Source organism: Mus caroli, unplaced genomic scaffold (assembly GCF_978045245.1).
Source record: "Mus caroli unplaced genomic scaffold, Mus_caroli_1 scaffold_13, whole genome shotgun sequence".
In the NCBI taxonomy this organism is placed as follows: Eukaryota; Metazoa; Chordata; class Mammalia; order Rodentia; family Muridae; genus Mus; species Mus caroli.
Window position 1 is genome coordinate 17,469,344 of NW_028227268.1, and position 23,437 is coordinate 17,492,780.

Consider the following 23,437-nt stretch of genomic DNA (forward strand, 5'->3'; position numbering starts at 1 on the left):
GTTTTCTATCTTAATTAATTTAAATAGACACATGTGGCTGGTGGCTACCATCTTGGACAGCACAGAGACAGAATACAAATAATAACAGACAGATGATAAACAGGGGTAATGTTTAACATGAGCATACCATTTTCAAGGACTGTTCTAAGTACCTCCAATGGCTTGCATATATACCACTACTTTCTAAGTCCCTGGAGCTAGCAAAATAAATTCAAGTAAAATTATCATTAGTTTTAAAGTATATTTCCAACATCATCCATCTGTAAACTACCATGAGACTAATTTTTTTTTAGATGAGAAAGATGTTGGTCCTCAAATTCAAAAGAACTAGGAACTTGCAACATTATCAGAGAGAGCTGAAGACAGAAAAGCAAGATAAACTACTTCCCCTTGGTGTTTCTCGACTCCACCTACTTGTTCCAGCTTACAGGAATAAAGGGAAAAGGACTGCTCCCCTCCCCGGCTCATTTCTGTTTTTCTATTCAGTGGATCCTCAGTTCTGCCCGCCTTGCCAACCCCAAGCTCTCCACTTGCTCCCAAGGCACTATGGGTACACGTGCACACATGGCTCTTGAGCAGATAGACGCTTGAACTCACCGGAACACATCTCCCCTTTGTAGCGGACGCAGGAGAAGTCATCGCACTCACAGTACTTGCCAGTGATCTTGCCGAAGTCACTGCTGTGGCAGACACACTGGCCACAGAGGCACTCTCCCCGCTGGCTGCAGATGGGCTGGCCCTCCTTGGGGCTGCACTCTTCCTGCTGAGAGGGTCGGTAATCCTCCTCAGAGCACTCACACATGGACCCCAGCCAGCCCTGGTCACAGCGGCACACCCCACATTCAAAAGTCCCGTTCCCATTGTTGCAGCGTGGGCTGGAAGGCTGGGCAAAGGCCTGGCAGGCACAGTCACAGTCGAAGGTCACCTGGACGGTGAGGCTGTCCTTAAAGCCCACAGGCTTGATAGTGAAAGACTGCTCCTTCTCCTGGGGGCAGCCACGCACCTTGGCCTCGATACTAAAGCTCACCTGGATGGAAAAATGACATTCAGACCTAAGTGGATCTGGGTAACCCCAGCCCCAGAGGAAATGCTACGCTGTAACCTTCCAAGGACAACAAAATTGAGTGTCAAATCCACATGCCCAGGGGAATTCCTCAGCCTTAATTCTATTGAGTCTACAGAGTAAAAGCTATGCTGGCATAGCACAGCAATAATACCACTGTGGCATATCTCACTGGACAGTTACAGACACACAATAGAGGACTGGTTTTGTCCTGAGAAATAAACCAGCTCAAGCAGGACAGAACCTGTGATTTGGGGAATACATTTCTTTAGCCAACTATGCTAGCTGGAGTTAAGTATTATTGTTACATAATAACAGCAAGGCACACAAAATGTTGCTTTGCACCACACCATGCTATACAATGGTCAATGGCAAACTGAGAGATTGCTGTATAGCATTTTATTGCAGGGTGCGGTGTGTGGGGTGTGAACACGTGTGTTTAGAATATAAACTTATAGGGAACAGGACCAGAAGATCTATTTCTTTTCATTCCTCTCTCCCATGGACCAGGAAGAGGAGAGGAGAACCGGCAAACAAAACCAGGGGAGCTGGAGAGATGGCTCAGAGGTTAAGAGCACTGGCTGCTCTTAATAAGATGACATGGGTTAAAATCCACACGGCTAATCGTAACTCTTATTTCAAAGGAATCTGATACTTAATTCTAGCCTTTACCAGTACCAGATCCATGTGTGATACACAAATATACATGCAGGCAAAATAACCATACACATAAAATAAAATAAAATAAAATAAAATAACAGTAATAATCAAGAAAGCAGTGGGGGGGGTGGAGGGACAAGATGAATATTTACACTCTTAAGTCTCAAGAGAGCAGGAACTTTTGCCTGTTCTACTTGCTGATGGATTTTTGTCAGCCAGAATAAAACCTGGTGCAGCCAGTACTCAGCAAGAGTTCACAGATGCTATACTGCCCCCTTTTTATGTGGCAGAGAGAAGAAAAGCATTACCCTGGGTGACGAGCTAGGTTAAGAGATATTTTCACTTTCAATCAGACGTGCAGGTGCAAACACAAAAAACCAAAGATAGACTTTCTTTAAGAAAAAATAAATAATGGGTTTTTCTCGGCAGCTCTAGAAACCTTAAGCATCGTAAGCTTCAAGGGGAAAGATTGACAACCCTACTACCCTAACATCTAATTCTGGAAAGGGCCGGGGTGCACACAGATCTCGGGGCCCATGGTCAGAGTCTCAGCATCAGTCCCTCCCCTAGCCCACCTCACCGTGTCTCCAATCTTGAGGCCCACACAAGACTTGAGGCCTGGGATAACCTCGTTGTTGAGGCAGGTGGCATTGAAGGACAGTGACAGTTCTTCCGGCAGGTCACGTACTTCCAGCTCCACTTTAGAGCGGATTTTCTGAGCAGAAGAGGGTAAAGGAAGGTTAGGGCACTGACAAAAGCCAAGTCCATCCACACAAAGCCAAGCCAGTGGCCTTGGACTTGCCCTGAGGTTTACCTGGCAGTTGCTGCCATAGAGGCTCTATGCTTGGTCACCTCTTTTGTATGTTGATGAGACCTGCCTTTCCCTCACTCTGCCCTACAGCTGCATCCTTGGGCATCGAATCCCCATTTGCAGCCTCCTCCTCCTCTAAGCTCCCCACAGGCCATTCCTGTTCCTCCCTGGCCTTCCTTTCTGGCCCATTTCTGAAGGTGCCATTCATTACTCCCAAGGCCGGCCACCATCTACCTCTGGGGGCATAAAGGAAAAGCAGTAAGGCCACACGGGAGAATGGCAGACGGCTCCCAAATCCGAGCTCTGTTAGAACATGGGCCTGCACCTTTAGGAGTGACCCCACAACCTGAGTCCCTGCAGCTGTCTTTGGGACAGAGAGTTCCAAGACAATTTGTGCTCTGACTTGACTGTTCTCAATGTATATAGTACCTCCTGGCTTCTCTGTGTGTGATGTTCAACCAAACCATATGAAAGGAAACTTCCCGCCACTCCTACAGCGTATACAAAGCTGGAACCTTCCTTTGTTCTGGGGATTGGTCTTAGACTCAGCAAGAAGATTGGGTCTGGAGATAAAGGTTGCTCACTGGAAAGGCTCCTTGGACCTCCCCTCCCACTGTTCTCATGGAAGTTTGTCCTGTATCTCTGTCTTCCTCTCTCTCTCTCTCTCTCTCTCTCTCTCTCTCTCTCTCTCTCTCCTCTCCTCTCCTCTCCTTTATCTCTCTCTATCTCTCTCCTTCTCTGAACCTCTCTCACTCTCTTAATGAAGCTCTTCTTTAGGCTCTACAGGGAAGCCTCTTGTCACTTTTAAGGTCCTATTATGTTTACCCCCCATATTATATTGTTTATATCTAATATTCTCCCACCCACAGGTCCAAGCACGGCTTTTTGATATAATTTCCTTCCTGAAGGAAATTTATGTGTCTGCTTTCTGCCGTAGACCACAACATCCCTCTTGTACTTCTTTTTTTTAAAGCACTGATGAGTAAGCCTCATCCAGCAGACCAGACGCACCAGGGCCTCCTGGGCCAGCATTCTTACCCCGTAAGCATCAACAATGAGCTGGAGGACATTGCTTGAGTCATCAGACAGGACTCCCACTGTGGTCCCGGGAATGAGCTCACTATAATTCTAGAAAGGAAGACAAAGATGTCCACAGCGTACTGAAGAAAGTGGTCTCCTCCTCGGGCCCTCCTTCGTCAGACTGGCAGCGGTTGTTTGTTTGTTTGTTTGTTTGTTTGTTTTTGAGAGACAAGGTTGCACTGTGCAACCCTGGCTGTCCTGGAACTTGCTCTGTAGACCAGGAAGCCTCAAACTCAAGAGATCCGCCTGCCTCTGCCTCTGCCTCCCAAGTGCTGGGATTAATGGCATGCACCACTACCGCCCAACTGGCAGTCTTAAAATGAAGTTTGGAGGGCACTGTGGAGTATCTTACTTGTCACTACCAAAACAGATCTAGCATACTTTCATATCTAAGAAACATTATTTAAAAACAAAAAACTTTTTCTACCCCTCCCCGCACTGAGTCACCTCCACCGCCATTGCAAACCACCACCGGTTTCCTTATAGGTGAGAGTTTGAAGGGAAAAGGCTACAGGGAGGAATGTAAGCAGCCTGGAGAATGCGTTTAAAAGGATTTTTTTCCTGGTTGGGTCCCTGGCTAGTGAAAGCAGAAGCTGGCCACTGGGGTCAGGTCCACCTGTGGTGACAAGAGAGAAGCCCAGAGCCCTAATTACCTGGTAAAGGCTGACGACATTTTCAGTCACTGCAAAGATCAAGTTAATGTTTTTCTGGGATAGTTTCTCAGTCATCAGCCCCAGGGATGGGTAATCCTGAAAACGGGGGAAAGGTAAAGGTTAATAGACATGTCTCACAGGCACCCCTGGATTCTAAACCTTTGAGGCCGTCTTATTTGGGGTATGACCAAAGCAATGTGAAACTTTGATTTTACCCACTAATCAAAGTGAGTGTTATGGTTTGGGTGTGGCTTCAGCGAACCCCTCAGGTTTTGTGAGATAAAACTGATTTCCACCTGTGAGATGCTGAGAAAGTGGACACACACACACACACACACTCTCTGCTAAGGTATTTAGGGTAGAGTCTTTGGGAAGTAAGGAGAATTAGAAGGCCCCAGAGTTGAACCTCACTAGCTTAACAAAAGAAAACCAATGAAGACAGAAACCCACACGCATGCTCCCTGACCTCCTGCCTCAGGACCTCCTGAGTCTTGGGACTCAGCCAGCCATGATCATCACCAGATGCTGTCCCTCAAATTCACAAGTTCTAAAAACAAAACGAAAGCTCTTTTCCAACTTACTGTGTCCGTGCGATTGTATCATTAGCAACAGAAAATGGTGCAGTGCCTGAGTGAAAGGGTAAAAAGTCCCAGAAGCTCGGCTGTGAACCCTGGGCTGGTGGCTCCAAAACCAAGCACCTTCCGTCCCTCTCAGGCTCAAAGCATCTCCATGGGCTGGGCCCCACTGTTGTGGAATTACGGGCAAATGCCCTAACCTCCCTCTACTGGTCACCTGCCACATGATCTCAGCCTCACTGTCCAAATGTCACTCACCCCTACACCTGCCTCTTCTCCTCAGCACTGACCTAGCTCATTTCTCCTGTTACCTGTCATCTTGGTAATCCTCCTCCTTCCTTAGCCTAAGCTCACCTCCTCCAGGAGGCGCTCCTTGACCACCCCAGCTACTAAGAGCTTTCCTCCTTCAACTGCCAATAGCCCTTGACTGTGTCACCCACCCACTTAGTGTACATCATGAGTTCCATGCTATTAATACTGTGTAGGGATAGATCCTCTCTCTTCATCTAAACCTCCTAAGAGTAGGTCCTTAGAGCTGTTTCATCTCTCACAGCTCCTGCTCAATGCTCTGGGTAGACTAGTGTCAAAGTTTGCTGACTCACCCATTGTCTGACATTGCTCAGCTTGGATGTGGTTAATACCAAGGAAGTGGAGAGACCAGGAAACAGTACGAGTCATGACCATGTCCGTGGAACCCTAGACCTTGCAAGGGAGCTCATGAGATCTCCAGTTAAGTGCCCTGCCTTTGATCATTTACAGGTGGTTCCTCTATTTATTGACTTTAAAAAAAAACTGAGTAGGCTGGAGTGGCTTGGTAGTTAGGTAATATCTAACATACTGTGAGACACTGGGTTCAGTCTCCAGACCAGAAAAAAAAAAAAAAAAAATAACAGGCATGGAAGCTCAGACTCCTAATCCCAACACTCAGAAGGCAGAGGCAGAAGGATTGCAAGGTGAAGGCCAGCCTGGGCTGCCTATAGAATGAGAGAGACCCTTTCTCAAAAAAACAAACAAAACAACAACAACAACAAAAACAAACAAATAAGGCAGACATAGCGGCACATTGCTATACCCTCACATCTACGAGGCGAAGCCAGCCCAGAATGCATAGCAAGACCCTGTTTCATGAAACGGTGGGGGGGGGGGGGAGACAAGACGCGGGGACACAAGACCGGGGAAAAAAAACCATCAAGACTTCCTCCCAAGTACCCAAAGTGCTACTATATGTTAAACATTGTTACACTTGTCTCTTGTCTAGTGCTACTATATGTTAAACATTGTTACACTTGTTTCATGGCTCACAGCAATTTTTATTTCAATTTAAGCTCCTTTTCCTCTTATTTAATTAACTACGGTTAACTAAAACACATAAAATAACTTTTCAGAAGTTTTCTTATGTATCATCCTAAATTATTCATGGACCATCTTTCTTTCAAACCAGAGGACTCTGTGCCCTTTAACCTTTCCTCAACAGACTCTGCTCTCTGGGGTTTTTTATTTCATCAATGAAACCTTTGTCCTTTCCCCTCCCCTTTTTTTTTTTTTTTTTTTTTTTTTTTTTTTTTTTTTTTTTTTTGGTTTTTCGAGACAGGGTTTCTCTGTGTAGCCTTGGCTGTCCTGGAACTCACTTTGTAGACCAGGCTGGCCTCGAACTCAGAAATCCGCCTGCCTCTTCCTCCCGAGTGCTGGGATTAAAGGCGTGCGCCACCACGCCCGGCTCCCCTCCCCTTTTTTTCCTCCCTAACTACAAGTGAGCGTGATTCCAGGGGCCATTCACAGAGGAAGGGAAAACATGAGCTTTCCAGCTGTGCCTGGCACATGGCATGGGTCCATTCTGGATGCCAAGAGGCTGGTGCTAATGATAGTAGACTCAGTGTGCACACTGACCACAGGCGTGGTCAGACAATGTCTATAGACCCTGGATGAGTGAGTCCCTGTGGGATGTGCAGAGACAGGCATCGGCTGAACCCCATATGATGCCCACAGGAATAGCTGTTTCCAGTTTCACACAAAAGCTCTTGCCCTACCCGAGTGAACACGGACCAGGGGCCAGGCATCTCACCATGGTAGTGGAGGCAGAGTAGTGGTTGTCGGTGCCAATGTGACAGCGCCCATCATTGGGCAGGACAATGCCTGCCAGCCTTCCATCCAGGGCAATATGGGTCTTGGCATCCGTGGTAAACACTAGCAAATGGGATGCGTCATTCCTCCAGCCAATTTTTTCCTGTTTAATATAAGTAAATGAATAAAATAAATAAAAAACACCACAACTTCAGCTATGTCATCAATACAAAAACTAAGACCCCAGAACCGGCATAGCTTGAAAAGTGGACCAGTTGTCCTGGAGACAGACCTCAGCCCCAAGCCTTGAAACATAAACGAGAGCTTCCCAATCTGGGCTTTACTCCCCATAAGGGAGCCATCGCATCATTGATTAGTTCATGAGGCTAAAGCATGCCTTCTTCAACTCCACACATAACTCCTCCAGTGACCAGGACCCATCTGCATCCACAGAGCTGGCCTCAACCAGAAGAAATCCCACCCTAACATCTGCCCACTTTGTTGAGATCAAGTTGACCCAGGCTTGACTCTGAAATAGTTCCAGAAACTGTGGGAAGATGTTCTCCCTCAGAGAGATCTGGAGCTACTGTGGTTTAAAGAGGTGTTTGCTGTGGCCTTGGCATGGATATAAAGACAGACTTATTACACATACTGTGCAAAGTCCCATGTGGTTCCCATCCCCCATCATACTGGAAACCCCCAAGTGAACTGTTTCCTTCCCCATTTTCATTTGTGCCAGCTCCACCTGGCAGCCCTTGCCTTTCGAACTCACATCACACACTGTAGCCTGCATGATGGCATCAAAGCCGCCCTCTGGGGCATCTCGATTACGGGACACACTCTGTTTCCTCACTTCTTCATTGAAGCGGGACACCTGGTCGGTTAGTGTCAGCACGTGTTTGTAGCCAAACATGGGCAAGCAGGCATTCTTCATACTGGAGGGGGATGAGAGGTCATCTTAGCAGAAGCCATGATGGGAGGGCAATACGGGGGTCAGGAAAAGAGAGAGGGACAGATATAGCCAGTGGCATACCTAGGCCAGGCCATATCATATTAGTCCTCATTCTCTCATTCTTTCTCTCTCTCTCTCTCTCTCTCTCTCTCTCTCTCTCTCTCTCTCTCTGTGTGTGTGTGTGTGTGTGTGTGTGTGTGTGTCTGTGTTTCTGTGTGTGTCTCTGTTTCTGTGTCTCTGTCTCTGTGTGTGTCTCTCTCTGTGTTTCTGTGTGTCTGTGTGTGTGTGTCTCTGTCTCAGTGTGTGTGTCTCTCTGTGTTTCTGTGTGTCTGTGTGTGTGTGTCTGTTTCAGTGTGTGTGTGTGTGTGTGTGTGTGTGTGTGTGTGTCTGTGTCTGTGGGTGTGTGTGTCTCTGTGTCTCTGTATGTGTGTCTGTGTGTATCTGTGTGTCTCTGAGTCTCTGTGTGTCTGTGTGTATCTGTGTGTGTCTCTGTGTGTGTACCTGTGTCTGTGTGTCTCTGTGTGTCTGTATGTCTGTCTCTGTGTCTCTGTGTCTCTCTGTGTCTATGAATCTCTGTGTCTGTCTCTCTGTATCTGTCTCTCTGTGTGTGTCTCTCTCTGTGTGTCTGTGTCTTTGTATGTGTGTCTATGTATGTGTGTCTCTGAGTCTCTGTGTGTCTCTGTGTATGTACCTGTATCTGTGTGTCTCTGTGTCTCTGTGTGGGTCTCTGTGTGTGTGTGTGTGTGTGTGTGTGTGTGTGTGTGTGTGTGTCTGTGTGTCTGTCTCTGTGTGTGTGCATACACAAGTGCATGTTGGTGCTAAGGATTGAACTCAAAGTCTCACGCATGCCAGATAAACGCTCTACCACACAGCTCACTTCCAGCCTCACAGAATCACAACTACTGAGACAATCTAGACTCCCAAGCCCTTCAAGCTACCTGTGGCATCATAACCATACCTCCAGATAGCCAAAAGGGCAAGAAAGGAAGCCATGAAACCAGACAGGAAGATTAAACTCTGGCTCCCCATTTACCAAGCATGGGCTCTCCGATAGACTCTCTGAACCTGTATTCCATCAAGGATTTGGTCACAGCAACAAGATAAGTAATTAATACATAAGCTAATCGAAGTCAGAGCTGGAGGTGTAGCCCAGTGGCAGGATCTATAGTGAGCCGTCATAGTGTTCCCTGAGAGCTGTCGTGGGACCAAATAAATCGGTTCTGCAAGAATTGGGCTCGAGCTGTCATGGCTGTTATCATTAACACTGTTTTACTGCAACAATCAAGCAGATAGCCAATACATTTACAGATCATGCTCTGCTCCCCCCGACTAACTGATGTCTTTTCTGGGGAAACATGGAGCCCAGGCAGAAGTTTAAAACTGTACCACAGAATGTTTTTATAAAGTTAAAAAGTAAAGTTATGCCTTGTCAGCCCAGAAATCATCATTTTAATATACTTTATTTTTAATTGTGGAGGGGAGAGAAAAAAGAGAGCAGAGAGAGTGAGTGTATGCAGGTGCCCACGGAGGCCAGAAGGCAGCATTAGATCCCCTAAAGTTGGAGCTGGAGGCTTGGCTTAAGAACTGTTTGACCAGCTGGGCAGTGCAGTAATCCCAGCACTTGGGAGGCAGAGGCAGGTGGATTTCTGAGTTCGAGGCCAGCCTGGTCTACACAGTGAGTTCCAGAACAGCCAAGGCTACACAGAGAAACCCTGTCTCAAAAAAAAAACAAAAAACAAACAACAAACAACAACAACAAAAACAGAACTGTCTGACCTGGGTACTGGAACTGGACTGTGTTGGATCCTCTGGAAGAGTGGGAAGCATCCTTAACCACTGGGCCATCTCTCCAGCAGTAATAATCATAGTTTTAAACCACTACTGTACATAGATTTACAGTCTTTGTCAAGTAAGCCATTCAATAGTAAGCTGCTATGGTTTGAATGTGAGATGGATGCCACAGGCTCACGCATCTGAACACTTGGTCCCCAGTGGCGGCACAGTTTGAGGGAGGCTATAAAACCTTTAGCACAGATCCTCGCTGGCATACATAGGGTTATATGGGCAAGGATGGATTGTTCCAAGTCAGCTCCCTGTTCAGCCCTGGTGGCGTGTAGCAAGTAGCTGCCACAGGTTCCTGCCACCACAGACCAAGCCACTTTGGACACTTCATGCCTTACCTGTCATGATAGAACACATACTCGGAGACATGAGCCAATATAAGCCTTTCTTCTCTTAAGTTGCTTCTACCAAGTGTTTGATCATAACAGCAGGGAAAGTAACTAAACATAAGCCAACAGAGGCCCAGGGCTGGAGGCGTGGTTCAGAGGTAGAACACTCGCCTAGCAAATATAAGACCCTATGTACAATTCCTAGAGCTCCTCTGACCCCAGAACCTCCTGGGGACCAAATGTTCAAACGTGTGAGCCTGTGGGGCCCACTTCACATTCAACCCATTCAACCCATTGCAGTTTACTATTGAATGGCTTACTTGATGAAGACAGTAAATCTATGTAGAGTAGTGATCTAAAACTATCATTACTAGGGCTGGAGAGATGGCCCAGTGGGTTGGCTTCTGTCTGTAAACAGCACGTGGGAGGGTGAGGCCAGCCTAGGCTACAGAGAAAAATTCTCTGTCTGTCTCAAAAAAAAAAAAAAAAAGAGGTGAGGGGCTAGAGAGATGGATGGATGGGTGATCTTCCAGGGGACCCAGGACCCAGGTTGAATTTCAGCAACCACCTGGTGGCTCACAGCCATCTATAACTCCAGTTCCAGGGCATTCAATACCCTCTTCTGGCCTCTGATGGCATCAAGCACACACATGGTACACAAGCAAGCATGCAGGCAACACTGATACACATGAAACAATAAATTTTCTAAAAAATGTATTGCTATAAAGGAGGTGAATAGAGAGAATGTAGCCATTTATATACTGTTAAAGAGTTCAATAAAGTGATTTAATTTTCTTGCACTTTAACTCTGTATAATTTGTGCCCTTGGTGACTATAATAGGGACCACAGAACTAATTCCTCTGAAATCACAATTACATTCTTATTCTTCTAGACTTCTCTCTGCTTTTGAGCTTGCTCCCCCCCACCACCACCACCACATCTGCTCATTTGTGGCAAAGCCGAAAAGCTGGTGGCACTTCTGTATACGACCCCTGGCAGCTGTGAGCCCTATTGGCACAATACTCCAGATAGTAGGCCCATCTTCCAGGCAGGGAACAAGTTGCAAATGCTATGGCTCTTGCATAAAGCTGCCAACAAAATGACCTGAAAGATGCTAGCGAGGTGGCTCAATGGTGAAAGCACTTGATGCTCTTCCCAGAAGAGCAACAGAATTTGGTTCCCATCTCACATCCACCTGCAACCCCTGTCCCAAGGGATCTGACACCCTCTTCTGGCCTCCACGGTCACCTGGCACACGTGCATGCAAACAGGCCCAAACACACGCATAGAAATTAAAAAAGTAAACTTGTGAAGGAAAATGGACCTGGACTTGGACCAGCCTTTGATCATGGGGGAGGTGCTTCCCTGGCTTGTGGAGAAAGGCCTTACTTGTAACAGGGGTTTTTGATTGCCTGCGGTGGGGAGATGTACATGTACGGCGATACAGGCTTGTCCACGAAGGCCCCAAAGCCAATCCGAAGGTTGCTAGTAAGCTTGCGCATCTGAGAGGCCAACTTGGTACCCAGGGTCTGGATGCTGGACAGATCATCCTTCATGGAGAAAGACAGGTCCATCAAGTAGTAGATGTCCACGGGGTAATCCTCCACCTGCCGCACTTGAAGTGAGAAGATCTTCGAATCATCTGGAAGGCAGAAGGGTGTTAGGTTTTTTTTTCGCCTCCTCTTCTTCTAGGATCAAATACACAAGCAGGCCTCCATGGAGGGTTAATAACTGCTTGATCAAATTATGCTTGAAAGTGTTGGTCGCCTCCCCTCCCCCCACCACATACACACACACACACACACACACACACACACACACCCCTCCTGCCTTCTTGCAGCATCTTGAACCTCTTCTTTTCCACTCTATGATTTCCCACCATCTCTAAATCCCCATGTGTGGGACCCTCTGGGTCCCCAGGGTCTATACTCTAAGTCATACAACTGTCAGTGGCTTCAGTTCAGACTCTGTAAAGCACAGGCACTATGCTGGATATGGTGGCACATGCCTGTCATCCCAGCATGCACGAGTCAGAAGCAGAGACTACTGCAAAGTCAAGGCTAGCCTAGGCTCCATATGAGTTCCTGGCTGACCAGAGGTAACGTCTCTAAAGTAAATAGCACCGTGTTCTCTCCACATCCCATAGACGCTTTGCATAGAGTGGATCTCTCTCAAGCTCTTATTGATTCAGTCAAGTCAAGTCTAGATGCTTCAAAAAGCTCCCCTTAGCCTAATAGCACTCCCTTTTCTATCCCTACTTTGCCTGCTCCCAAAACAGTTCCTGTGCCCTGAGGGAAAAAGGCTTACAACTTCCTTTCTCACCGTCCCTCTTATCTGTTCTGTTCCTCCATCAGAGCTATCAACTAGATAGCACACATCAGGAGGAAGCAGAACCACAAGGATCAGTGTGGGTGGGGTAGGGGTTCACTATCAGATCTTCTGACTGCAATCCTGACCCCTTTCATTTTCTTCCATTCTCCTGCCCAAACACCCCCACTCCCCATCCCCTCCTCTTCCCACCCCAGTCCTATCCTGTGCTGCCCCTCCCAGGGGGAGTTCCCGCTCAGACCTTCAACAGTTGATGTCCTGTGCCCACTGGTTTCCGGTCTCTCCCCAAGATGATCCCACACACACACCTACCTCCCACACCCACACCCACACCCACGCTCACCTGGCCGTAGTCGAAGAGCAATCCTCTGGGGGCTGACTTGAGTGATCTGGGCGCTGCTTCCAGAGCCCTTGCTGCTGAGTGGCCTAGCCTCCAGGATCTGGGCCTCACTGATTGGGAACTCAATAGACTCTGGAGCACAGTTATCCTTCAGCAGGTTCTCCTTCAGGTTACATCGGGGTGAGCCCTGAGACAAAGTCTATGAAGAGAAGAGCCCGAGGGAAAAGAAAGGTCAGCATCAGAGCTAGGGCAGCTGTGCCTCCTGCCTGGTAAGTCACCTCCCTATGGCCAAGAGCTTCTCTGGCCCTTTGGAGCTAATCTAGCATAAAAGAATTGTCATGGTCCTTCTATGGTTAATCCCTAGGGCCACGCACAGGAAGGGCGAATAGACTGACTTAGTGCCTGTTCGTGGACTGACAACAGAGAAGAGGGACCATTAAATAAGAAGCCTGTTAAACAAGTGTTTTCCAAATTGTAAAATATGATTACTTTGTGAGTCTCAAAATCAAGTTTACTAAGTAAAACATAATTAAATAGAATAGAAAATACCCAAGTATATAAATAAAAATTTCATTATTTGGGGAATCTTTTATTTACTGGAAGATGGCACCTATAACGAGTAACAGTCCATGAGGTATTTCTTTCTGTGGGTCAAGGTTAAAACCATTTATCAATGCTGTGTTACATGCTGGCTGTTTTATAAGGTCCATGATTGTGTGTTTCCTGCCTTCCTTCTTTATCCAGGACAAAGATGACAGAGCAGATACTGTGGAGGGTAAAGAATAAGAGAGCAAGAATGAGCTGGCTGAGACTAGCTGAGACTGACACCCCCTCTCCCCTCCCAGCATTGTCACCACTGACTGGGTACCAGAGCATGACACATAGCTCACTTCCTTCAGCTGCATCATGAAGGGGAAAAGTCACCCTTGGCTACAGACAGCAATCAAAACCACAGAGACGCAAGGGGAGATTGTGGCTGCCAGGGGCTGAGGAAGAGGAAGAGGAGGAAGAGTTGTTTAATGAGCCCAAAGCTCTAGTTTTGCATAATGAAATTCAGCTATGGGGACAGATGACAGTGAGGGCTTCACGTTGTACATAGACAACGTCACTCACCTGGACATTTAAGGTGGTTACGGTGGAAAGGAATGGGTAGGAAGGGGCTGGGGAGATGTCCAGTCAGGAATTTGTTTGCAGCACAAGAATGAAACCTGAGCTCAATCCCCAGCACCCGTGTTAAACACACATACACACACACACACACACACACACACACACTCACACACACACTCTCTCTCACACACACAGAGAGACCTGGGTATGGTGACACATGCCTGCAAACCCAGAGCTAGGGAGGTAGGGGCAGGAGGAGCCCTGGGACTTGCTGACCAGCGAGGTTAGCCATCTCGATGAGCTCCAGGTTCAATGAGAGACCCTGAGTCTCAAGAAATAAGGTAGAGAGAAAGGAAGACACACAAAATAGATCTCCACACATATACACACCACACACACACAGAAAGGTCAAGATGGTAAGTTCTGTTATATGTATTCTACCACAATAAAAAAAAATACTTTAGAAAGAATTAGCTATTTAATAAGAACCTCTCATCGTAGGAATGCCATGCCAGGCTAAATAACACCCGGCAAGCAGAAGGCACTCAGCAAGAGTCAGCTACCAGCATGCTCCGTTGAGTAGTTCCTGAATAATCTACCTAGGAATAAACTCACAAGCTGAGGAAAAGTGCCAGAGGACAGGTGCTGGCAGCTCTCTCAGCTTCCTCCTTCATGCTGGACAAAAAAAAAAAACACACTGACACGTATGTATCACCTCAGCCTCAGGGTCTGGGTCTGTGTGTCACATGCAAGAATGAAATGTTCTTGGAAGGACACTGAAATCAGGAAACAGGCCTCAGATCTAGGTCATCACTAGCTAGCCACATGACACCACAGAAGTCACTCTGAGCCTTAGTTTCCTGATGTGTTTGATAAGTGGGTTAGCAAAAGGATGTTTTCAGTTCCATCGTACCCTGACACTGGGCATATTTAACCAGCACTGCGTGAGCTCATGTCCAGCTGTCACATGCCAGGTTTGGGGACTGACCTGAAAGCTGGCACACCCCTACCTGCCCCTGTTTCCCAATGTCTAGGTCTTCAGACTCTCCTAACTACCACCATTCAAAAGCCATCATCAATATGTATATGCATATATTCAAGAACAACTATTAACATTTACTGAGCCCTCACTGCATACAGCATGGGACAAGCACTTCAGGAAAGTCACTGCAATGCTCACAGCTTGGTAATGCTGGAATTACTACTTATCATTTTACAGGTGAAGAACCTCTAGGGAGAGTCTTCACAAATGAGGAACTCAACTTTCTAGTTAAGAATGGGAGGAAGGGTGCCCGGAGGAGCCACAGCAGAGAATGCCCCAGGCATTCAGAGACTGGGATGCAAGATAAGGCTGTGAGAAGATTGGGAAAGATGGGTAAGTCCTTCCTGTTCAGCTGTGCATAACCTGGCCACCAGGACACCTGCAGAGAGATCAGTCCACAAAGGCCTGTGTGCGCAGTGATACAGTGCAGCACTCACACCTCAATCTCACCCATAAACACTACACACACACACACTACACACACACTCACTACACACACATACACACTCACTACACACACACATACACACTCACTACATACTACACATACACACTCACTACACACTACACACACATACACTCATTACACACTACACATACACACTCACACCTCATCCTCACCCATACACACGACACACACACACTCACTACACACTACACACACATACACACTCACTACACACTACACACACATACACACTCACTACACACTACACACACATACACACTCACTACACACTACACACACATACACACTCACTACACATACACACTCATTATACACACTATACACACACATACACACACCTCATCCTCACCCACACACACACACACACATACTACACCCTCACACTCACGCACATACACACATACACACGAACTACACTATCACACACGCACACTCCATCCTCATACAAACACATACACTTCACATACACACACACATACACACTGCATCATTTTACACACACACACCACATACACATACACACTCTACCCTCACAGACACACACACAAATTCACATATAACACCCTCACTCTCTCACACATACCACCCTCACTCACAAACACTACACACACACACTATACATATACACTACACCCTCACACACTACATATACACACTGCACCCTTACACACACATACACCACATACACACTCCACCCTTACAGACACACACACATACCACACACACAAACACACACACACACACAAACACATACACCTCAACCTGACCCAAACAGAAAGAGAAAGGGGCTTCTGGCCTGTACCTTTCTTCTTCCTCAGCTTTCAGATATGAGGCAGAGGAGTAGCCCCCACAAGGGGAATAAGACTTAACCTTCTTGGTGACAAATGTCCCATAAAAGACACCACAGGCCATGCCTGACTATGAGAGAAAACCTCTATCCTAACACCTAGCAGAAAAGCGGTGGGAAGAACTAACAGCTGGACAGACCAAGCCTTGTGATCAGCCACCCATCTCTGTCTGTGCCTGTCTCTCATCCTTCTAAACCATACACTCCCAGGAAGCCGTCTCTTCCTTCTAAAGCACACACATGTACATATACACAGAAGTATACATACATACATTAACACATGTACACACACATCACCACCAGCACACATCATCACCATGACTCTTATCTCTGATCCCAACTGCCCACACACCTCCCAAAAAGGCAGTGATTAAGTCACCAGGATGCCAGCAGACCTGAGTCTTTCCAGAGCAAGGCAGAGGCTGATGGAGGGAACCAGGAGGGGAAGACCAGAGATCTGAGGAGAATAGCAAGCCACCCAGATCTTCAGGCTCAGCAACGGGAGCAAATGCTTCTGAGGGGCCCTCCTCGCTCCACGTTCTTTTTTTTTAAATGTTTTTTTTATTTTTTATTTATTTATTATATTTAAGTACACTGTAGCTGTCTTCAGGCACCGCAGAAGAGGGCGTCAAATCTCATTACGCATGGTTGTGAGCCACCATGCGGTTGCTGGGATTTGAACTCAGGACCTCTGGAAGAGCAGTCAGTGCTCCCAACCACTAAGCCATCTCTTCATCCCCCCCATCGCTCCACTTTCTAACCTCAATCTTAAGAAGAGAGAGTTGAACGCTCAGACGTGCCGACAGTCCTTACGCTTCCTATAAATTTCCTTAGAAAAACAAAAATAGACACTGAAAAATAAGACCAGCTGTCTCCCTCCCTTTACAATCGATGACGTTACAAGTCAGAAACCTAACAGGCTTGCTCAATGGCCCAGCTCTTCCTGAGAGCCTCAAGCTCTGGAAAGATCCCAAAGATACCAAGGCAACATCTTCAACACCCTTGGCCACAGTCCCACCCGAGCCCAGATGGGAGAACCGATATCTCCAGGTCACTGGGAGAGAAAACTAGAAAGAGGGTTGATGTGAATGTTCTAGTTCCCATCAAAACCCGGATGTTATAGGAATGAGTCAAGTCCCGCCCCCTGGGGGAGGCGATCACCCACGGAGGTGGGAGGCTCCAGTGAGTCAAGTCCCGCCCCTTGGGGGAAGCAATCACCCATCACCCACGGAGGTGGGAGGCTCCAGGCTCTGCTCCTGGATTACCTCCCTTTCCTGGGACAGTGAAACACGCAATTAGGATCAGCCCCCCTTAATCCTCTTTAAGGAAAGTACAGCATGAATAATGGTCACTGTGATATCTGTCTCACAGGGTTGGACCGGGGCTAAAATAAGACTGTGAGATGATTTCAAAACACAAAGTCTCAGTATGAGTCAAATACACTCAAACCCTCTGGGGGTCCAGTGTAAATAAAAGTAAAAACAGCCGCTTTCCTCCAGTCCCCATTATAACGGCCACTGCTACTGTATGCTCTTCTCCTTGGAGGAAGCCCCGGGAGTGGATTTACATGTGCTAGGCTCTGTGACAGAGCTGTCTCCCTAGCCTCAAACTACTAAGATTCATGCTCTGTTGGTTGTGAGGATGAGGGACATATTCCTTTTCTTTCCTTTTTTTAAAGGCAGGGTCTCAGCATCTAGTCCTGGCTGCCCCAGAGCTCCCTACGCAGACCAGGCTGACCTCAAACTCACGGAGATCTGCCTGTTTTTGTCTCACTGCTGCTGGGATTAGAGCTGTGCCCCAATCACCTTATTTTTTGATAGAAGGTCTCTGTGAATCTGAAGTTCGCTATTTTGGACAGGACATCTGGCCAGCAAGCTCCTAGGATCTCTTTGTCTCTGCTCCCCAACACTGCAGTCAGAAGCACGGGGGCCAAGCCCAGCTTTTACCAGGATGCTGGGGATTTGAACTCAAGTCCTCTTGCTTGCATGGCAAGTGCTTACCCACTGAGCCATTTCCCTAGTCCAGCCTTGAACTTCTACCTCCACCTTAATCCTCTTACCTCTACCTCTACCTCCTGAGGACCAGGACTGCAGGCATGTTGCCACCATGCCCAGTTTATGCGATGCTGGGTTGAGCTCAGGGTTTCACGCATGTAACTGGGTTGCATTGCCAGACCCTACTATACATTTGTATTCTTTTTTTTTTTTTAACAATAGCAAGTTTGGGGCCAAACTCAAGAGGGACATCTATGCTCCAGGTTAAAAATAAGAATAAAGAGACTTCAGACTTGCTCATGAGACCCTGATACACACACACACACACACACACACACACACACACACACACTCAAGAGTAATTAGTGTCCTGAGCCTTTCCCCAGCAGATACAGAGCAGAAAGTAAGTCCAGCTGGAGCCTTCTCTTTGCTAACCCAAACCTGTTCTTCTTCCTCTTTCATTCTTAGATGTCAAGTCTGTGAGCTGGCCCACCTTCCAACCTGGCTCAGGTATCCTGGGTATCAATTCCTAGCCTTTCTTCTTGTCTTAAGATTGCCAACTTTAGGAAATATGCGATGCCTACCAAGATGAAAATTATCTACTATCTAATCCAACTGGAATTGGGGGTTCTGTATTTATCTGGTAACCCCAATTCTACCTCTACCCATCCTGTCCAATCCCAGCCTCCACCAGTAGCAATGCTGTCCCTCTTGTTACCATGACAACCTGTTCTGTTGCAATAGGCCCAGAGTCCATCCCCAGAGCCTTTACATTTGACAAGCACTCCCAGCTTGTTAAATTACCTTATGATTTCAGAAAGTTCTAGAATCCAGTATGGTACCACTTGAGTCAAAAATATAGGTTCTAGCTCTGTGAGAAGCTGATGTTCTCTGCTAGCTGTGCTGATCAGAAAGGTCGCATTACTCCAGTCCATGTTATCTAACCCATGCCTCTGTCTCTCCAGGAACACACCCTAGGTGGGTGGGCCCAAGACACCCCACTCATCCACTTGGCTCTGTTTTCCTCTTACCCAGCCAAGGGCTTGCTATACACACCCAGGAGCTGCTGTCCTTTAAGGACCACAAGCCGAGCCCAACCAGTTGTTTTCCGAGGCACTGCCAGCATCAGCACCACTTGAAACAGTCAAGACAGGGGAGGCAGAAGGCTGAGCAGTGATCCCAGCCCCACCTTTAGATGTTTAAAGTCAAGATCCAAACACTTTCAATAGTTCAGCTTGCCCTGTGTAGGAGAAGTCCAGCTCCCTCAGGAAAAAGATAACTAGTTACAGCCGAGGGCTCCTCCCTGCTTGACACACTCTGCCCCACATCAGACTCCCCAGCCCCACCCCTCCTCCCTCTCACTTAGCGATGGTAAATATTGGCTTTCACTTTATTCCATTCTGAAGGGACTATTTCATCGGGCTTTCTACCTCCCTTCTTTGGTCTCCTTTGGTCCTGGTTGCTACCCATTTCCCAACTCCACCCCATCAACAAGCTGATCTTTCCCTCCCTCTGGCCTCCCAGTCTGCCCCAGAGGGCAAAGATTCACCATAGTGACTGGTAAATATTCCACATTTGCATCTAGTCACATGGAATATGTTCACGTGGCCTAAGGAGGGGCTTTGGCTGGTCAGAGCCCAGCTCTGATTTATCCCTATAAGATCCAGATGCAGGGAATGAGAGGGAATTATGCTTGAATAGCAGTAGCCCTTCCTCAGGGAGCTCCTTTCTGCTCCCCTCTGCTCCAGCTGGCCAACTTCAAGCCATTCGATCTAAACACGGCACCCTCGGCATCCCACCCCTTCTTCTGGAATTGTTGCAGAATTACAACTTCCTCAGAAAGGAAGCTTGACACAACCATGATGGTGACCGGAGGCAGGAGGATATGACAAACCAGAAGGAAGACAGCCACGCCACACTTGAGCCTCCAGTGAAGCCCAGAGGGGAGGGGTACCTGTGGGGGTGGAGAAGGAACAGGCTCACCCTCCCCCAAGCCCCAGAGAATGTTTCATTCGCTAAATGAGATCAATCTGGCCCAGATGTTAGGCAGCTGCCCCTAGAAATAGTTCCTGTGTTGAGCAGCAGAGGCCAAGGCTGTGTATGGAGCTGGCCTTGGAGGCTCTGGCAGCCCCTCCTCTAGGGGGTAAAAACAGCCTTCTGCTCCCTTCCTCCCCAGTCTGACCAGGAGCTTGCCTTTTTAGGAAACCCAGAGGATTCAGAAGAGAAGCAGACAAAGATCAGGAAATAGCTAGGGTGGTTGAGGAGTGGTATAGGGCAGAGGCTGTAGCTCTAGCGGCTGAGGAGCAGAGAGGCCAGCAGCTCAGGTAACCACCTGCTGGGGGTGCTGACTCACTCCCACTGGAACTGCTGGGAACCTCTCCAGCCACAGGCTTTCCCTACCTCCCCATCAGCCCTTGCCAGCTCCAAATTCCCAGCCTGGCCACAAACATAGCCATTCCCTCAGACACACTCATTCCCTAGGGACTCAGACACAACAAACCCTCTGCCTAGACACAGCTAACCCTTTCCTGTCATTGTCTGGTCCTCACCATTGAGCTGTGCTCCCTCATCCATTGATACTTTAGAGATGAAGGAAGGAAAGAAGATAGAGGGGCATCACTGTCAGAGAGAAGGGAAGAAAAAAGGATCTTTAAGAAAGTGTACACAAATACACATATACAAATATATACAAACACACACATACATGCACACAAACACACATACACACACAAAGACACACAAACACACACATACACACACAAACATACACATAAACATATATACACACAAACATACACATTCACAAACACACACATACACACGAACATATAAACATACACAGAAATATAGACACACAGAGACACATACAAACACACACACAACATTCCTCTTCTGAGTTTTTAGGGTTTTTTGTTTTTGTTTTGTTGCGGGGGGGGGGGGGGGACGGATAAGCTGGCATCCCTCTATACCCCTAGCGCCTCTCTTCTTTTAGAGAGTAAAGCCCTTCTTCCATGAGATGTTCCAGCCCAAAGCAAGCATAGGCTGGGGAAGGGCAGCAATAATCACAGTAATGACAATGCCCAAGCAAAATGGCTGGAGTAGAAGGGCAGAACAGGCTCCAGGATCATTGCCAGCTTCCACCATGCATCCTGGGGAAGGCGTCACCTAGTCTTGCTCAGAAGGGGAAAGAGACTGCATTTAGGAGGAAGGAAATAACTCTATGTGTCTGCACCTACACTGAAGCATCTAAATCTAGGGAAACAAGGTGTCTGGGGCAAGTTAGGATGGGGGTGGGGAGCCACACCTGTGTTGAACATTCAACAAGGTCACATGAATGCTACAGGTTGGGCACCAAATAGTTTGGGGCTAAATTATCCCCCTAAATAGCTACCTATTGCCCACCTCTAGGTTTGACTTAACATTCTTAAGACTAGTAAAGTCCTTTCTAAAATGTGCAGACTCCTAGCTTCCACCAACCCCACAGGCTGGGACTGTTATGAGGTAACCTCAGACACTTGTAACAAAGATTTCCTGACTTTGCTGTAACCACCTCATCTGATGGTTCACCAATGTGTGTCTAAAGTACCTTGACCTATTACCATCTTTGTTCTGTTACTATAAAACGTTCATTATAGTGGTTATCACGTTGGAACCCATATTTGAATCTATGTTCCTTGGCCACGGTCTCTTACATTTGGCTCCAGGATAAACTACCTCATATTCCTTTTAAAGGTCAGAGTTGTCTTACTGTGTTGACAAATAAGGCATAGGCTCCTTACCTCATCTGAGCACCAGGCACACACAGGACTCACAGCCAGACACTGCTGGCAGGAGTTCACGCCTCGTGTGGTACAGATGTTGGACTCTGCAACAAAGAGGCAAAGACATCAGCCCCTGATATGCTCAGAGCAGTGACCATCCTGCCCCGACTACCCCAAATTTACCAAACACTCAAGTGAACATTTCCTAGGTACACACAAACATACTCTAACCCTACCCATTGGACAAGTTACCAAACGTGGGCTATTACACAAAAAAGAAAGTGGGTAGGGAGAAACTCACTCCTTTATCAGCAAATGAAGACACAGCAGCACAGCGGATAGGGCTGAGTGACAGACCCAAGGGCCCCATGGTAACTGACAGAAAGGCTTTAATCAGTGGCTGGTTTTATACCTGCACTGCGTGAATGAAAAGCTAAGGCCCAGCGTAATAGCCATGCGCCTTCTCCAACTGTCTAACTGCAGCCACGGCTACTACAGAGGTCCTGGGGCTCAGATGCAGTAAGATTGACACCTAAATACTGTGGGCTTTAATGAAAGCAGGGTAACCTCAATTGCCATGTCCCACTATCTGAACTCCTGTCAAGCTTTCCAATACGTCTGTCTTCAAGGCCTAAGCATTGAATGCACACAAAAGAACTAGCGTGATGGGTCTCAACCTGGGGGGTCATGACCCCTTGGGGGCCCACACATCAGATATCCTACATATCAGATATTTACTGTTACAATAAACATAGCATAACATTTACATAACAGTCGTACAATTGTTACTGTGATGACTCATCACAGTAGTAAAGTCAGTTATGAAGTAGCAACAAAATAATTTTGTGGTTGGGGGAGGTCACCACAGCAGGAGGAACTGTATTAAAGGGACACAGCATTAGGAAGGCTGAGGACACTGAACTAGAGATCAGGAAGACTAATGGGGGCTGGAAGAATGTGGCACTTCTGAGGCGCTCTGATGCAAGGTCTTAGGCTCCATACTGCGCCCTTGAGTAGCTCCCCTCCTCTATGAAATAACTGACCTATCGCTCAGGATTTTTGCAAGAATTCAATAGGCCAAGAGGATGCTTCAGGATGCCACTCAAAAGTGAAGACTCCCCACATTGACAAACGGCAGGGGGAAGGAACAAGGACAGCCAAGCGGACCAAAATAGTGCTGAGAAGCAGCCAGGAAGTGAATCCCAGGCCTCAGACAGATAAATCCTCTCTGCCTACTGTGCCTCTGGGAAGTCTTGATCTCCCAGGAGCAGGTAGAGCCATTCCTCCTCACACAGCCTGACAGTCCTCGGACGACTTTCTGAAGGACTTCCTTTGCCCATAACTTTCATTTCTTGGCTTTGCCACCAGCCAGTCTATTTCCAAATACATTATCCTAATTGCCAGGGTGTTTTCTTTTTTTTTTAATATTTTTTATTACGTATTTTCCTCAATTGCATTTCCAATGCTATCCCAAAAGTCCCCCATACCCTCCCCCACACACACTTCCCTACCCACCCAT

At 47.3% G+C, this 23,437-nt stretch overlaps 1 protein-coding gene across 1 annotated transcript in view; it reads right to left on the minus strand.

Moving 5' to 3' along the window:
• The window catches only part of Itgb3 (integrin subunit beta 3), a 58,413-nt gene that overhangs the window by 19,308 nt on the left and 15,668 nt on the right, over positions 1-23,437 (minus strand). The window contains exons 2-10 of the mRNA XM_085829486.1: positions 21,937-22,022; positions 12,699-12,894; positions 11,417-11,669; positions 7,676-7,838; positions 6,905-7,066; positions 4,268-4,363; positions 3,573-3,662; positions 2,299-2,438; positions 598-1,022 (exon numbers count right to left, since the gene is read on the minus strand). Of these exons, the coding sequence (XP_085685612.1) occupies positions 598-1,022; positions 2,299-2,438; positions 3,573-3,662; positions 4,268-4,363; positions 6,905-7,066; positions 7,676-7,838; positions 11,417-11,669; positions 12,699-12,894; positions 21,937-22,022 (1,611 nt within the window). The remainder of the gene's footprint in view (positions 1-597; positions 1,023-2,298; positions 2,439-3,572; positions 3,663-4,267; positions 4,364-6,904; positions 7,067-7,675; positions 7,839-11,416; positions 11,670-12,698; positions 12,895-21,936; positions 22,023-23,437) is intronic.